We start from the raw sequence: 17,446 nt of genomic DNA on the forward strand, positions 1-17,446 counted from the left end.
TTCCAGAAATAAATTTTTCTTATCTGATACCACCACCTACAAGTCTTCTTAGAGAAGAAGACTTCAGTGCCCTGAAGCAGCGGTGTGCAATTTCACGGAAGCTCTGGACCACTGCCAAACCAGCACAGGACAGGACGGGACAGGCGAGCGCTCCCGTGGCCTCGGCCTGCTTCCCGCCCTCCTCCCTGACGTTTTTCTCTCCAGCTTCGTGCTCCTCTCTTGCAGTAACGGAAAAGCCCTCCTGCACCGCTGGCTGGCCCGGGGCTGGGGGATGGAACACCCTCCTCCTTCCAGCCCGGGGCTGCAGCGTCAGAATAGGAGCATGCACTCTCCCACTCTGCTCGCACAGAAAACCCCAGAAGACGTATCTCCGATGCCCAGACACTTAAACCCTGCACATAGCGGGTTCAGATGTCAAGAACCAGAGCCTGCACATCCAGGCTCTGCTAATAGAGTCGGCAGGATTAGCAGAGCCCTGAAATTGCACACACTCGAGAGGGAGCGGGAAGAGGATCACAGGGACTCTTTGCACCGTGCGGACACGCAGCCCGTCCCACTTACGGCTGGAAACGCGTGCAAATCACCCTAAAGTAGACTTTTCGCCTTTTTGTGGCTCTGGAAGAAAGAGCCACCGGCGTATGATTTATCGGGAGACCACCTGCTTCGAGGCTCACATGCCCAAGTCTCACGCCCTGAGTGACTTGGCCTGAGTCATGGCCACAAGGGCACCAGACGGGCGAGCGTTTTAGCAGGCAGGGACTCGGCACGCCCTGGGTGCACGCAAACGCCACGCCAGCCCCACAGAGCCTGGCGACTTGGGAAGGATTTATTGAAAACTTTTCATTGCAAATGGTTAATTTTTTTTTTTTTTAGGCTTAATAGGACAAGCTTCAGTTATGGAGAAAAGTTGCTTATGTGGAGCCCTTCACTGCCCCCAAAGGAGCGGCTGGATGTCGCCTCTGCCTGAAAATTAAATGTGGGATTTATCTGGAGGGCAGAGGGGTCTTGCCCAGTGCTGCGGTTCCCTTCCGTCCTTAAGTGACGGGTACCTATTAGCTGCTGGACAAATACCAGACCAACAGAGGGAGAGATGAAGGAAGAAAAAGAAAAAGGAAACAAGTAAAGGCAGAAGGAAAATCTGTCAGATGCTACTGACTGGCAGGGTCTTCTATCAAAATGTTTTTGAAAAGTGACTTCTTTTTTTTTTTTTTTTTTTTGAGACAGAGTCCCAGTCTGTTACCTGAGCTAGAGTGCCGTGGCGTCAGCCTAGCTCACAGCCACCTCAAACTCCTGGGCTCAAGCGATCCTCCTGCCTCAGCCTCCCGAGTAGCTGGGACTACAGGCACGCGCCACCATGCCTGGCTAATTTTTTCTATATATTTTTTAGTTGGCCAATTAATTTCTTTCTATTTACTAAAGAGATGGGGTCTCGCTCTTGCTCAGGCTGGTTTCGAACTCCTGACCTTGAGTGATCCTCCCGCCTTGGCCTCCCAGAGTGCTAGGATGACAGGCGTGAGCCACCGTGCCCAACCGAAAAGTGACTTCTATTTCTTACAAATCGTATGCCTCTTAGTTTCTGAAATGCAAACACATCCCTCTCTCATTTCCTTTTTCCTTCCCTCCCTTCTCCCACGGTGTCAGGGTGGGGGACAAGCATTTGCCCAGAAGCAAAATGGACCTCCACGGACCTTGCCCGGAGCCGTGGCGGGACAAATGGTCCCTTTTACGAGCAGCTCCGCTGTTTTCTTAATAGATTTGTCACGGCCCCCAGTGGGCCTGTGAAACAAACACAAGCTTAGAGCTGGCGCGGAGCTGGGATCAGAATGCCAGCCTACCGAGGAGGGACAGGCAAGACTGCGGCTGGGAAGACTGTCGTCACGTCAATGTCACACGGGTCCTCCTGGGAGTCTTACCAACTTATGAAAAGTTTGCTCTGAGCAGCACAGATCCCTCTTTTCTCCCACTTTCTCTCGCCCCGTACCAGCTGACTTTGATAACCAGCCTGAGTAAGGGCTCAGCGTTTAAAAAATCCGGCCCCTAATAGACAATGGAGGAGACATTGAAGCAGCACCAGCTTTGAGCCATTTATGATCTGTTTACTCCAAACAATAATCCCATAAGAGGTAGATATTGTTGTGCCCATTTCAAAGCCAACAAGATGGAGGCCCAGTAAGCAGCCTAGTCATACCACTAAGAAAGGGCAGAGTCGGGACAATTCATTCACTCATGCATGCAAAAAAGCATTGTTGTGTTCCTCCTCTGTGCTAAGGGCTGTGCTGGCTAGGCCCTGGGGGTGTGATAATAAAATAGGACAAGAATTCTTCCTTTAAAATAGGACAAGAATTCTTCCTTTAAATAATTCCTTAAAGAATTCTTCCTTCTTTTTGCTAGATTTTACAATCTAGCAAAGATGTACTGCCTAGGGAAGTACACCTATCTCTCCTGGCTTCAAGCACGAGCATCTTTGCACTCACCCCACTGCCCCCAGACTGCTCTTAGACATGAGCCAATCTGAACTTGAACCCTGGTTTGGGGACCTTGTGTTGGCAAGAAGCACTCTCCCTCCAGAGGTGCCCATGGAGATCCGCTCACCGACAATGTTTACTAAGCCCTTACTGTGTGCCAAGCACTGTGCTGGCTCTGGAGCCATAAATAGTGACTAGTCTAGACAGGGCCCTACCTGCAAATAGTTTAAAGTCTGGCCAGAGAGACAGGCAGGTAAACAGACAAGTGCGACGTAGTAGTATGTCACATGGTATGACAGGAAACGGCAGAGTGTGGCACTTCAGATTTGAGGGGAGTCAGGGAGGGCTTCCTGGAGGAAGTGGCGGCTGAGCTGAGCTTGAAAGATACATGAAAGCCAGCAGAGGTATGCAAGAAAGACCCAGGTGGAAGCAATGGGGTGCAAAGATGTGTCGCTGAGTGGCCATGTGGCCTGCTGCGGGGGTTGTTGGCTCAGTGTAGCTGGAGCTCTGGGCACGAAGGGGGAGGGGACGGGAGAGAAAGGCAGAAAGAGAGGTGGGCAAGGGACAAAGACCCCCCTCTGGCAGCAGATACTTGCAATTAAAGGACAGTCAAGTTCCCATCTCTCATTATCTTCCCTACCCCCTGCCCCTGCTTTCCTTTTCCCAGATCGCTGCATTCAGCGCTTCTGAAGTTCTGAAGACTTCTTGCAAAAAAAAAAAACAAAAAATCACTAAAGCATTATTCCTTTCGGAGCGAGGCTTGTTCCACTGCATACCCCAGCTGAGCATTCTGGTCTCATCGGGGTTCCCCTGGGGTATCTATTTGAATCGGTGCTTCTAGAAGGCTCTCAGTACAGGACATCAGAACACCCCCTCCCTCGCTGCTCAAACTCAGTAGGGTTTAGCTCTTTAGCCTACAACTTACAGGGAAAAAAAACCCCAACCACAAGACAAACGAGGAAAGAGCGGTGGGGAATAGTGGCTTATAAATCAGACCACAGGCTCCTGTGACATCACAAAAAAGAAAAAGTCGCCAGGAAATGCCCAGCACTGTTCTCTCCGTAAGAGGACCCTGTAAGGGAAGCTGTAGATTTATTACCTGTTGGGGATGTCCTCCCTCAACTTCCCCGAAAGAGGAGGAAGTGGCAATAGAGCTTTCTTGGTCCTCTGGACCTAGAGGCACATTCATCAGAACACAATTACGCATGTGTCTTCTTCCCATTCCAGAAGGGGTGACTGATGGGAGAGCGTAGAAGGCTGGGGGTGGGTGAGGAAAAGCTCTGGTCCAGGGTCAGGATTGAGACCAGATTCTCATACTCTGGGCTGATTATCTAGTTCAAGGGCAAGCAGAGTGGGTGGGTGGGAGCTAGTGTTTGTTGCTGGTCCACTGTGCAGCCAGCTCTTCTGCCCATGCAAAGTGGTTCACAGTCTAGAATCCTGAAGGTCTCTGTTTTCTTGTCTGTAAAATGGGGATAATAAGAGAATAGACCCTACCTACCTTCCATGCCTGTTGCAAGGATGAAATGAGATCGTGCATATAAAGTGTTTCGCTAAATAAATGTCTGGCACCTGGTAGGCCCCCAACACATACCATTATCATAATTGTCATCATTATCACATCTAACCCCACCTCAGACCTCAGTACATTTATGATCATTCCTCACATACAACTATAACTAGACCCCAATTTTTTGCTTATAATAGGTAAAAATGCATATAAGGGCCCATTAATTCCCATTATAATTATTGCAAAAACTGAAGTGTTTCTATTAATATAAAAGTAAGTTCAGGATTCAAGCTGGTGATCTCTGAAATACACGCTCATAATTATATCCTGCCAATATCCTGCCTGCTGTACAAATTCCTGAAGCTTCCAGGAACTTCACAGCAGCTGCGACATCAGCACTCATCACTCCTCCGGTTTCTTAAGGTCTGGGCAGATGAGCATACCCAGTGGCTCCAGCCAACCGTGGTGACATCACGCATTTATCTCCTCGTCACCTGCGGCTGCAGCCATTTTGCAAAAACAGGATATTTTCAGATAAAACATTACATTTCGAGGCAAGACCACAGGTGAGGAGAACACGCAGGACAAGAGGGAAACGGAAGAATATACCCAATCCAAGTGAAAAAGATCCAATCACATAGCAAAATGAGATAAAAATGACCGCGTGGCTCATTTAAGTGAAAATTAGTAAAGTGACTATTGATACGAAAAGAAGTAGCTACAAGCAGGTCCAGCCAGCAGGCGGGAGCGAGGACTTACATAAACAGTATTAAAACACCACTGGAAAATACTAGAAACCTTGTGCTAGGTAACTCAGGTTTCCAAACACTTGTGCCTTACTTGCCTTGGGGAAATGAGCATGGGTCTCACTCCTACGGAAGTGGGCAGTGACCTCAACCGGAACCTATGGATAAAATGTTTTTCACTAGCACAGACCTGCCTCTGTTGTAAGGTGACCAACCGAGGACTGATGAAGGGGTTTCCAGGCCCTTGGGACATTCGGTGCTAAACCTGGGCAAGTTCCAAGAAAACTAGGATGGTTCATCACCCTATCATATAATAGAGATCGTAATCTCTACATCACCTTATAATTATAGGATGGATAATCCTACAGTTCACCCTATAACCTTATATTTATATAAAGATTCACCCCATAAGTTGAATATTTTAGCAACGGCTCCAAGCACAGGTCAAGCAACGGAAAGTTGGCATTCTCAGACTAAATAATGCATATGGCAGTCCCAGTTGGCTGCAAATGAGTGATGTATATAAACCAGTAACTCTTCACCAGGGGCAATTCTTACCTCCAGGGGATGTTTGACAATGTCCGCAGACATTTTTGATTGTCACAACTGAGAGTGAGGGGGTGCTGATGACATTCAGCGGGTAGAAGCCAGGGATACTGCCACACTTCCTCCAGGGCACAGGGCAGCTCTCTCCGCGACAAGGAAGGACCTGGCCCCAAATGCCACCAGCGTCAAGGTTGAGAAATAAACCCTTTCACACGTCTCCTGAGAAGCCGGCTGGTTAAGAAAGTTCCAAAAGAAAAACAGAGAACAGGAACTCCAGAAAAGTAGGAAGTGTGCTAAATCTTCCAGAACTTTGACCTTGCATCGACCCATGGAAGTGATTTAGTGGGTCTTTTCTTTGCGTACTTCGTACTCACAGAAAGTCAGTTTTTGCAACTAAATACATGCTGAATGATTCAAAGATGTGAAGGAACCCTCAGGTAATTAATGTGATTGGGGTATTAACATATCACATGGAGTGAACATATTAGCCTCATTACACATCAGAGAGGTCTAGAAATTTCCCCAGAATCGCACAGTGAGTGTGATTGAGCGAGGACCTGAACTCAGTTCTTTCTGCCTCCAGAGTCTGTATCCTTGCCGTTGGGTTTTCTAGAAGCAGATCTTGAGTTGGTTTTTTGTTTGTTTTTTTTTGAGACAGGGTCTCCCTCTGTCACCCAGGCTGGAGTGCAGTGGCACCATCATAGCTAGCTCACTGCAGCCTCGAACTTCTGGGCTCAAGCCATCCTCCTGCCTCAGCCTCCTGAGTAGCTGGGACTGCAGGCATGCGCCACCATACCCAGCTAATTTTTCTATTTTTTGTAGAGATGGGTTCTCGCTCTTGCTCAGGCTGGTCTGGAACTCCTAAGGCTCAAGTGATCCTCCCGAGTTGGCCTCCCAGAGTGCTAGGATTACAGGCGTGAGCCACCACACCTTGCCCTGAGACGGGTATTCTTGCAAGTGATCTATTCATGGAGAGCTCTCAGGAGAAACCTCCACAGAAGCAAAACCAGTAGTAAGGAGAAGCTGGGCAAGGATGTGATTTCAGGCGAATCTGGTCTGAGCCTGATCCCACAGCAAGCTCTGTGGCAGGCGTCCTCAAACTACGGCCCGAGAGCCACATGCGGCCTGCAGAGGACATTTATCCGGCCAGCCGGGTGTTTTTGCACCGCTGCCTGTCCTGCTTAGCAGCCAACTCAGACTCATCCCAGGCCCACAGTGCGCATGTCTGGAACGTGCGTTGCACTCTCCAATGGCCCTCCAACGGGCTGAGGGACAGTGAACTGGGCCCCTGTTTAAAAAGTTTGAGGACCCCTGCTCTGGAGCATAAACTGCACCCTAGAATCTGTTTGCCTTGATGTAAGGAGGCTGGGATTTTGCACCCGTGGCTCTGAGCCACCTGGGGAAGGGGGAGAGGCTTAGTCCCAGGCAGCTGCAATCGCCCAAGGCAAGCCTCCAGAGAAGGTCGCAGGTAGGAGCCATTAAGCAGCAGCACCTGTAGCGGCTGCTGAAAGGGGTCATTGGGAATCTGAGCAGAACCCCAAGACACACGTAGGGGAAGTAAGATTGTGATTATACGCTCCCCATTCTGCCACCAGAGGACGGGGGATCCTGACACAGGCATGCTCCTCCCAGGGCCCTGTCCTTGGTAAACACCCCACTCTCAGGATGATGACAGATCCGGAGTCCAAGACTGCTTTTCTAGGAGTGGGGCTGGGTGGGCAGTGAGCAGTATGCCCCCTCCCATCCCTGCCTGGAGCCCCAGGTAAGCAGCACCAGGAATCGTGGCTGCAGCTGGCCCTCCCGAGCGAAGCCCAGTTCTGAGACTGCAAAGCAAAATCAGCTTCCACTTTCCTCAAGTCTCTGCATGGTACAAACAATTGCAAGATGTGCTCAAGGCCTTTAAAGTCCTGGTCCAAGCCTTTGCCCAAGCTGTCTCTTTGGCTCATAACACCTGACTATGCTTCACCTGGCAAACTCTTCTTCCTTCAATACTTAGCTTCAGGGTCCTCCCGGATGGGCTCCCTTGATATATAGAATGTATCCCCCTATGTTGGGGTAGACCCCCACAGCACTTCCCCAAATGATTTTTTTTTTTTTTTTTTTTTAGAGATGGGGTCTCACTGTGTTGCCCAGGCTGGTCTCAAACTCCTGGCCTCAAATGATCCTCCTGTCCCTGTGCCCAGCTAGCACTGACTTTGTTTATCTCCCTTTCTAGATTCAAGTTCCTTACTCATACTTAAGTAGAGATATGAATTATCTAGGAGGCTAACTAAATGCAGATTTCCAGGCCCTGTGCCCAGAGGCTCGGGGTGTGGGGAGAAGCATGCTGGTGTTTGCAGAAGAGCTCAGGAGACTGCAATTTTAAGCCACCACCTTGCCCCTGAGACAGGTGGGGCCAAGGCACACCTTGAGAGGTGACAGTGACTGTGAGCACCTTGAGGACACTGAGTGCATCCTTTTCACCCTCAAACCCATGTGGCAGCACAGAGCCCCCACACATGGCAGCTCCTCAGCCAGGGCTGGCTAACCTAACCGGAACCAAAGCATAGTCTGTGAGAAGAGAGAATGTGCTAGAACAAGCATAGGAGACAGTGAAAATGCTACTTCTCCATTGGCGGTTTTGGAAAATGTCTCCCTCCCTCCCACACTCCAGCCCGTGAAGGGGGAAAAAAATGCACCTCGCTTTGAACTCTCGGGTTTTTAGAGCACAAGTCACCCAAATCACTGTCGTGCACTTTCCCGAAAGAAGCGCAGATAGGGACAGAGAGAATTCCAAGGAGCCAGACCTCGGCTCTGCAGAAACCTGTGGAAAGCCCCGAAGAAGTCGGAAGGCTACAGATAACGCATGATTGAAGGCTGGGACATCCATCAGCACCTCACTGCAAAAGCAAAACTTCTGCCAGCTTATCAGACAGTATGTGGATTGTGCTGACATCCGACCACTTGGAGCTAAACTCCATTCTGCGCTCATGAACCTATTAGATGAAAATGCCTAGATTTAGATAACTGCAAATTGCTTTCGGAGTCTTAATTTCCTATTACTTCATTAATCTTGCTATTCAGAACGCCAACAAGACAGCTGATGATAATTCCGGAGGAAGTGGGCATTAAACCGAAGCAGGAGAGAAGAGGGTTAGAGATTAAGAAGATGTTTCTGGCTTGCTGGGTATAGGGGGACCACGAAGCTAATTCATAATGTTAGTAATAGCTTGTTTTGATTAAGCCAGGTGCTAAGATGCGCATTTTCCTGATCAATTACATGACTTAAAAAAAAAAAAAACACAAGCTATAGAGGTAGATATTATTATCCCCATTCTACAGAGAAAGAAACTGAGGCTCAAAGGGGGTGACACAACCAGCTGGTGGCAGAGCCAGGATTCAAATATAGGTGTGTGTGACCTACAGCCTGGGTTCTTAATCACACGCTATCTTTTTGACTCATCTCACAAACATGCACTGGAAGAATTTACTGGAAAGATGATGATGAAAATGACCCAGATCTAAGGGGTGTAAGGACACCTGGAAAATAGTCAGCAAAGCCTGTGCATCCTTACACGAACATCTCACATTATGAAACGTCCAGCTGGACCACACAGTTTGGTTTTGTGTTTGAAACTGCTACTTCTAGGTAGAGCTGCGGTTCTCAAAGTGGGGTCCGAGCACCTGCAGCATCAGCGTCACCTAGGAGCTTGTTGGAATGCAAATTCTAGGGGTTTCTGCCCCCCCCGCCCCCCCGAGTTCCTGGCGGTCCCAGAACCAGGGTTGCTCTGAGTTCAAAACAAAACAAAACAAAAAAACCATCATTTCCTCCTGGGCAGGTTCAAATCCATGCCTCAGGATGCTCAGGAAAGAACTTGGATCACACACTACTATTTTTGTAAAGACCATCCCTGCCCACTTTAATGAAAACTGCAGACTCCATCCTGGCCCTTTTCCATCTCCCTTCTCTGCTTTGTTCTTCTTCTTAGCACTTTGTATCATCTGCAAACTTTACTAACTTATTACACCTTGATTACTGTCTGCCCACCTCTCACCCATATAAATTCTACCAGGGCAGGGATTTTATCTGTTTTATTCACTGTTGTTTCCTCGAGAGTCTAGAACAGTGCCTGGTACACAGCAGGTGCTCAATAAATACTGACTGAATAAGTGAACAAATGGTTCTGTCCATTTTGTATAAGAAGCTGCCTCGCCATTCTCGGTGTCGTCTCTCCGAAATTTCACCTGTTGCTGCTCTTTTGCATACATTTCAACTGTATTGAAATCCATCCCTCTATAGATGTGTCTCCCCTAACCTCCTTGACAACGGGGTCTGAACGTTGCCCACTCCTCACCCCCCATCCAGCCCTTCTCTCATCTCACAAGTGCATCCAAAATCTCGCCAATCTTTGAAAACACATCTAAATGGTCATCCATTCTCTCTATAGCTAATAGAAAATGCTGCAGGATTTTATTCATAGGCGAGTAAATTGGAACTTCCACTGGCCATATTAGTAATGCATGCTCAAAATTACGCACTGGAGTTAGCTTCAAAATTCTATTGTAGTTTCTACAAGGACCATGGCAAAACTCCTGAAGCATGCTGGAATTTCATAGCAGCTGCAGCAGCTGCTGTCACCGTTTTGGCGATTTTTCTAAGGGCTGAGCGAATTGGTAAGATCCACGGTGCAGTGCAACCATGGCTTGGTTTGCATTCTGCCTCCTACATGCCAGGAGTTGTTTTTGCTGGTACAAGATGGAGCAGGGAGGAATGTTCTTTGATAAAACATTTTAATCCGGGGCAAGGACATTTCACAGACTCCTTCCAACAGCCCCAATATCACATCTCCTTTGCAGATAAGGAAACTGAGCCCCAAGATGACAAACTACTCAAGCTCACATGGGAGTTCAGCAATGGAGCTGCCACCCAAACTCAATTCTGGCTGCTTCCAAAGCCCGTGCTCCTTGCAGCCAGCTGTCTCCCCGACTTCCCCTCCCAACCCTTGGCAGGGCCTGTGCCTTTGCTCATTACTTCTAGAACAGAGAGCAGCGGCAAAGGCTACCTCCGACTTCTGCCACTAATGGTGAAAATGAAGTGTTCCGCCTTGCTACTCCCAGCTGTGTCCCTGTCACTTGCTTACCTGACTTCAAAGCCTCCACGTGGCAGGTGTGGGGATGTGAATGTTGTCATTTCCCCCCTGGAACCCGGGGTGACTAGATACAAAGGGGACAGGCCTTTGGAGTAGCTGGTATACAGGGGAAATCAAACAGCCTGCCAGCCAGACCTGAAGGCCTGGGGCTTGTGGACTCAGAAAGACCAGGGGCCACCTGAGATCCTGCGTCCACAGAGGACCAAGGTGAGGATGGCAGTCATGAAATACAAGGAAGAACCAGGCAAGAGGGGAAAGAGGGGCTCCTAGGATCTTCTAAGCTAAGTGACTTCTGTAAAGCATTCATTTGTAGCCATTACACACAGTTGAATATAATTGACTATTTTATAGTAATTAGACCTAGGAGGATATTTAGTTTATGGAAGGAGAAAGGCCAGACAGAAAGGCCTTGGCAATTTCTCAGGACTGAACTCTGAGCCAGGCACTGTGCCATGTCCCGAGTGTGCTGACTTATTGAATGCTCACTGCCACCTGCGGCAGGTGTGATGGTTGCTCCTTTCACACAGATGAAATGCTGGGGACAGGCATGTGAGGGGACTTGTCCAAGGTCACACAGTGACAAAGCAGCTGAGCTGGGAGGAGTTGAACCTGGCTTAGTGGGACTCCAGAGCCCTCATCCGTTGTCACCGTTTCCTCCTGCCGCCTTACTTTTTGCCACTCGTGACCTGGAATGGGGCTGTGGAAGGGGTGGGAAGTGGGGTGCTTGGGTGGCCTGGCCTTCTCACCAAAACTCAAGACCAACACAGTGCCACAGAAAGCGGGAAGGACAGGAGTTAGAGGTCTGAGTTCCAGTTCTGCTGCCACTCCCTAGCTATGACTTTTCCTTGCCAAGACTCAGCCTTTACATCTGTAAAATGGGGAGAATTGTAACACTCCTTCAGAGAGGTACTGCGAAGGGAAAAAATTGAGGAGAAAAGAACTTTCCCAACTTTAACTCCGGGACTGGCAAATGACAGCTGAGGGCCAAAGCCAGCCTTGCAGCCTATTTTTGCAAATAAAGTTGCACTGGAAAAAAAATAAATGTGCAAGGCTATTTGTTTTTGTACTGCCTATGGCTGCTTTTGAGATACAGAGATCTCGTGGTCTGCAAAGCCTAAAATATTTACTATCTAGTCAACTAGACAAAAAGTTTGCCAACCCTGGACCTTAGATGCTATGAAAATGTGAGGTGCCATCATGCCTCAGCGGGCAGCATTATGCATTTCCAGAATCTTCCATAAGCTCTTACTCAGAATTGCTTTTCCCTGACCCCATACCCAAATGTAAAGGTTCATTTCAAACCCATTTCTGAAAACCAAAGCAAACAGTTCTTCCAAGAGTCACGAAACCAAACTCCCAGAAGCTATTTCAGAGCCGGTATGGCTCCAGGTGGCATTGGGTGCTGGAAAAACGTCACTCTAAGGTGCAGCCACTTACTTGCAGTTTTTACACTTGAGGCCAAAAAGCATCCCTTTCCCACAGACTGTGCACGTCTGAGACATCCAGTACTTGGTTGAAAACCTGTGGAAAAGAGACAGAAAATGTTGAGGGATAAAGCAATGGCGAATGACCTCTCTCTGGGAAGATGAACCACTTAAGGTGGGAACACATGAGCCCTGGCTTCCAGTCCTGTCTCTTCCGAGACATGCGACTTCATCAAGTTGCTTAAACCAAGGAGCCTCAGTCTCCTCATCTGTAAAGTGGGGATAATAGCAAATGACCTCATAAATTGTTGGGTTAAATGAAGTCATGTGCTTCAAGGGGTGCACGGTAAGTGCTCAATGAATTGGGCTGAAACTATATTATTACCTTGAACATTCATAACAGTCACTCCTTTGTTCAACAAATATTGCCTGCTGGCCTGCCATGTACCAAGTTCAATTCTGGCACAGGGCAACCACTGTGGCTACAACTGCCGGCAGAGAGCCACAAAGCGAGGTGGGGCCTCCCGGGAGCCCAGCTAACCCATTATCTGTCACCGCTAGTCACGTCACCCGGGAGCTTTAAGGGGGGCCCTCCCCTCCCAAGAGAGCTGAGACCTCAAACTTCAAACTTTGCTTGCTGCAAACGGAAGGCAGGCTGGAGGTCTCCCACGCACCGCTGTGAGCCAGCAGGAGCAGAGGGGCGGGAGGTTAACTCCCTGGGGACCCCACCCTCTCCCTGCCGATGTCGCTGGGGTGCTTTCTTCCCCAAGAGATACGAGGCAGCAACAGGGCTCGGCCCAAGAAAAGTACTGAAGGTTGCCAGGTCACAGTTAATTTTAATTTTCAATTTGTGTCACCGTCAGCAGGACTCGTATCTAATCTCCACTGCCTCTGAGTGTCAAAAGGGAAAACGGAAGTGCTTATGTAACTCGGAGTCTCGGAATTTTGAGGGAAAGGTTGCATCGCTCTGCTGCTCCATCTTGCCCGATCTGGGTCAGTCACTCTCAAGCAGGATGAGCCACAGCCCGAGGCCTCCAAATCTAAGCAAACAGCAACATTCTGAGCACACACGCTCGTTGCCAAGAAAACGCTCCCTCTCCAGTGTTGGCCCTGGGGGTGGTGAAGCCACTTGCTGTCCCTTCAGCAGGGCCAGCGAGGTTAGCAGGGTCTGTTCTGCAGGTCTGGGCAGCTCTGGGCGGTGGCAAAGGACCCTGTGTGTCACCTATCAGCCACCCCGCAGCGGTGGAGGGCTGGCGTCCTGAGGGGAGGGGCAGTTTTCCCTCCTTCCCAGCCTTCTCCTGTCCCCAGAATCAGCTCTCCCTCTTCCCTGGCTCTGGCTGAAGTGGCTCTGATGGCAGCAGATGGGATTTTAATTTCATTCTTCACCAAGGCTGGTGTGAGTCCAGGTCTCCCCCTCCTGGCATGGAGCCCGGCGAGAAACACAGGGTGAGGCTGAGGAGTAACAGGTCATCCCAAGTTCCAGCTCCTCTAGGAAGTCATTTCCCATGCCCCAAATTATGGGGTTGCTTTCCTCCTTTGGGCATCAGCATCTGCATCTGAGGGACTACAGGAGAGCCTGGGGGCGGGGAGATCCTGGGGAGTGGAGCTAAGCCTGGGGTGTGACAACCCAAGGGTGGACCTGAGCCAACGGCGGGGCCAACCCAGGGGTGTGGTATGGAGCCACTGGTGTGGCCAATCTGGGGTAGAGCTGAGCCAGGGGCGTGGCTGCCCGGGAGGGGGGAGGAGCTGTGAAGGGGCGTGGCCAACCCAAAGGCGGCCCTGAACCAGGGGTGTGGCCAACCCATAGATGGAGCTGAGCCAGAGGTGTGGCAATGGATGGGCGTGGCCAGCATGGGGCGTGGCCAACCCAGGGGTGGAGCAGAGCCAGAGGTGTGGCGGTGTGGGCGTGGCCATCATTGGGGCGTGGCCAACCCAAGGGTGGAGCCGAGCAAGAGGTGTGGCGATGCGTGGCGTGGCCAGCATATGAGCATGTCCATCGCATAGATGGAGCTGAGCCAGAGGTCTGGCAATGTATGGGCGTGGCCAGCATGGGGCGTGGCCAACCCAAGGGTGGAGCCAAGCAAGAGGTGTGGCGATGCGTGGCGTGGCCAGCATGGGGGCGTGGCCAGTACAGGGGAGGAGCCGAGCCAAAGGCATCCCCCAAACAGGGGGATGGGGTGTATCAGGGGCTGTGGTCAGTCCAGAGGTGGGGCCCGGCCAGAGGGCAGCGAGGAAGCAAACGCAAAGAAAGGCCCTTGGCTTTGATACCCTTCTCCCTGCAGCTCATTGCCCGACCACTGACCACTGACGTGTCTGTCACCTATTTCTCACTGCTTCCTCCAATGCTATCTTGTTTGAGTCTTAACAACTATGCTGTCAACATACTTCTTTCAACAACTGTTGACGAGCTGCCATTCCTGGGAGTGCTCACTCCCGCCTCGCCGCCGGCTGCGGCCACGTGTCTGCCCCTGACGTCACCCCCGCAGAGCCCGGGCCCCTGCGTGCTGTCACTGTCTGTTAACTCTGACCCTCCTCGACGCCCGAGCTCCCCGCGGGCACAGCCCTTACGTCTTGCCCAGTGCTGCGACCATGGCACACAACCGCTGTAAATGGATTCTTTCCACCCATGAACGAGTGAACAGGACGCCCTGCGAGTTCACAGACCCCCGGTGCACGGAAAACTCTCAGCAGTGGTATCAAAGACACGCAGAGTGCTGAGGCTAATTAGCTTTTAGACCCACCGCTTAATCTTCCAGGGCCTCAGTTTCCCCACCTACCAAAGGGGCATGACCACACTTGCCCCCCCCCCCCACTGAGTTTGTAAGGAGACTGTGAGGCTAAGTAGACAAACTGGGGACAGTTAAATTTGGAAAGTTAAAGAACTCCTTTATAAAAAGGATGGCTAGTAGATAAAAATCCCCCTCCAAAAGAGGGCAGGTGAAACCTGAAAGAGGTTGTCCCGTGACCCAGCAAGGCTGCAGCTCTGGGCTGACCTGCACCTCCCAGAATGAGCACCTCTAAGTTCAGCCTGCTATCTTGTGCCTTCTGGGTGGGAAGACCCAAAAGTAGGGTATAAAGTGTTTAACAATGATACCATTTATTGAGTGTTTATTATGTACCAAACACCTCACGTATATTATCTCATTTAATCCTCACACCCACCCTACAGGTAGGCAGAATTCTCTGATGAAAAAATTGAGCCTCAGAGAAGGTAAGTAACTTTCTCAGGATTGCAAAGCTCCACCAGCCGGGAATGGAACAGGGTCAGGCGGATTCCAACGCGCCGGGCTTTTAACCACTATGTGCAGATTTCATAAGGGCTAGGTTAACAAGAAGCAGACCTCAGACCCTGGCTGCCACTCTGAGGTTTCGCCTAGCAGAGGGGAAAGGGGCATGGTGATGTAGAAGCTAGAGCAAAAGCACTCCGCCCAGCCCTCCCCCACCCCAGGGCAGGGGCCAGAGCTGCCACCCCTTGCGGGGCACCGGTGCACACAGGAGTCCATCCTACCTGTGCTTGATGGAGTTGCCGAGGTCTCTGCGAGGGATCTGCGGGGACCAGCGCGGCACGGACAGCGTGTCTGCAGGGGAGGAGAGAAGAGGGGAAGAGCCTGTTACACAGAGGGTCAGAGGCTGGGGCGGGCTCTGGCCGAGCCCCGGGAGGAAACGGAGGCTTGCTGACCTCAGGAAGCACTCCAGCCGCCATGAGTTGCTACAGCAAAGCCAAGTGGAACACTGGTTTAGCTTGCTACCTCAACTCACGCAAGGTTCGAGGGCTGCCCTGCCCTGCCCTGCCCTGCCCTGCCCTGCCCTGCCCTGCCCTGCCCTGCCCTGCCCTGCCCTGCCCAGGGGATGACTTAAAAGGAGCCAGCTGTGGAAGGAATAAGCCCGATCACCATTTCCACTGACGGAGAGCTACGTGCGTGCCACGCATGCGCCGAGTGACTCACCTTGCTGCTTTCTCAAAACCGCCCCAAGAATAGGGGTTTCTAGCATCCCCACCTTACAGATGAGGAAACTGAGACTTGCAAAGGGGAAGTCATTTGCTCAAGGTCATACACCTTGTAGGCTGCATAGCAGCTGTGAATTCAGGCTCAAGGGACTCTAGAACACATGCCTTGGCATGCAAAATTATAACGTGGTATATTCCAAACACTGGTCATGCAAGTATCATGTTCTTAATTTTTGCCATGGCTCTGGACCACTGTGAAGTTATTTACTTAACGTTTTAGGTTGACCTCATCTTTTTGTTTCAATACATTTATTTTAAGAGCAAACTCTCTATGGAAAGCCATGTCACTTACTGTGTATTATAATTATTTAAAAGATGCCCAACCAGGTACCACCTAAAGTTATGCTAGAATAAGTGGATGGATGGATGAGAGGATGGATGGGTAGGGAGTTGAATGGATAGGTGGACAGGTGGGTGAGTGAGTGGATGGATGGATAGGTAGATGGATGGGGGGTGGATGGATGGGGAGGTTGATGGATGTGGGGTGGATGGATAGGTGGGTGGATAGGTAGGTAGATGAATGGTTGTACATGTGAGGGGATGGATAGATAGGTAGATGGATGGGGGGTGGATAGGTGGGTGGATGGATGCATGGATGGATGGATAGGGGGGTGGATAGGTGGGTGGATGAATGGTTGTACATGTGGGTAGATGGACAGATGGGTAGGTGAGTAAATAGATGAGTGGATGGATTGATGGGTGGATGGGATAAGGAAGAAACAGTAAACTATGCACACTTGAGACTAGGTGTCAGTTCCCATCTGGTCTTTCCTTTCATGCCTTGGGTTAAATCCCAGCAAACTGCACTATCACACTCACTCCAGCACTGACTGAGTTCCGGGTCTTTTGCAGACCCTGAGCACCAGCCCCCACCCTTACCCTACTGCTCAGCTGCCCACACCACCCTCCTGGCAGACCTCAAAGGCCCCGGAGAGGTGTGAAACAACAGCAGAAATGAACTAGTGCCGCCTGTGAAATCTCCACCAGCTAGGGAGACAAGCAGCAAGTGCCTGACCCACACGCCAGTTCTCATTTCTCAGGCCAGATGGATGGAGCCAGCTCCCCATTTTCGGAGCTGCAGATGCACGCCTCATTTTTCACAGCAATTGTTATGGAGAGGAACTCTCATCGGGGAGCCGGGCATGTCAGAACCTATCGGGAGCATTTAACCCCCAACCTACTCACTCCTCTCCTCTGTCTGATGACACTGTCTGAAGCCATCTGAAAGCTGTTTCCAGAAATCCTAATTCTGCCCCTGTAAAGCTGGGACCCTTTTTGAGAAAGCTAATGATTTCCCGAGCCCCGAAGGGCAGAGAAAACCCAAGGCAGAGACAGCATGATATATCAATCAGAATTATAAGCCTTTGGAATTCCTCTAGTTGAACTAAAAACTAAATGTCATCCAGCTCAAGCCCATTTTACTACTTGTTTCAGTTTCTAAGGGAAACGAAAAAGACAAGAAAGAAAAACAATCAAAGAAAAGAGAGCCTTCTTTCCACTCCTGCCTCCTTTGGGGATTGAAGTCAGATGTGCAGGGAAGGATGCCTGCTACCTGTTAGCACCTTAAGGTGCTCGCTTGCTACCTGTTAGCACCTTAAGGTGCTCTCTCCGGTGCTGGGG

General features: G+C 50.3%; 1 protein-coding gene across 1 annotated transcript in view; it reads right to left on the minus strand.

The window, feature by feature from the left end:
- The window catches only part of KSR2 (kinase suppressor of ras 2), a 368,992-nt gene that overhangs the window by 68,755 nt on the left and 282,791 nt on the right, over positions 1-17,446 (minus strand). Inside the window, exons 6-7 of the mRNA XM_075996606.1 lie at positions 15,326-15,395; positions 11,831-11,914 (exon numbers count right to left, since the gene is read on the minus strand). Coding sequence (XP_075852721.1) covers positions 11,831-11,914; positions 15,326-15,395 — 154 coding nt within the window. The remainder of the gene's footprint in view (positions 1-11,830; positions 11,915-15,325; positions 15,396-17,446) is intronic.

The sequence above is a fragment of the Microcebus murinus genome, chromosome 22 (genome assembly GCF_040939455.1).
Source record: "Microcebus murinus isolate Inina chromosome 22, M.murinus_Inina_mat1.0, whole genome shotgun sequence".
Classification (NCBI taxonomy): domain Eukaryota; kingdom Metazoa; phylum Chordata; class Mammalia; order Primates; family Cheirogaleidae; genus Microcebus; species Microcebus murinus.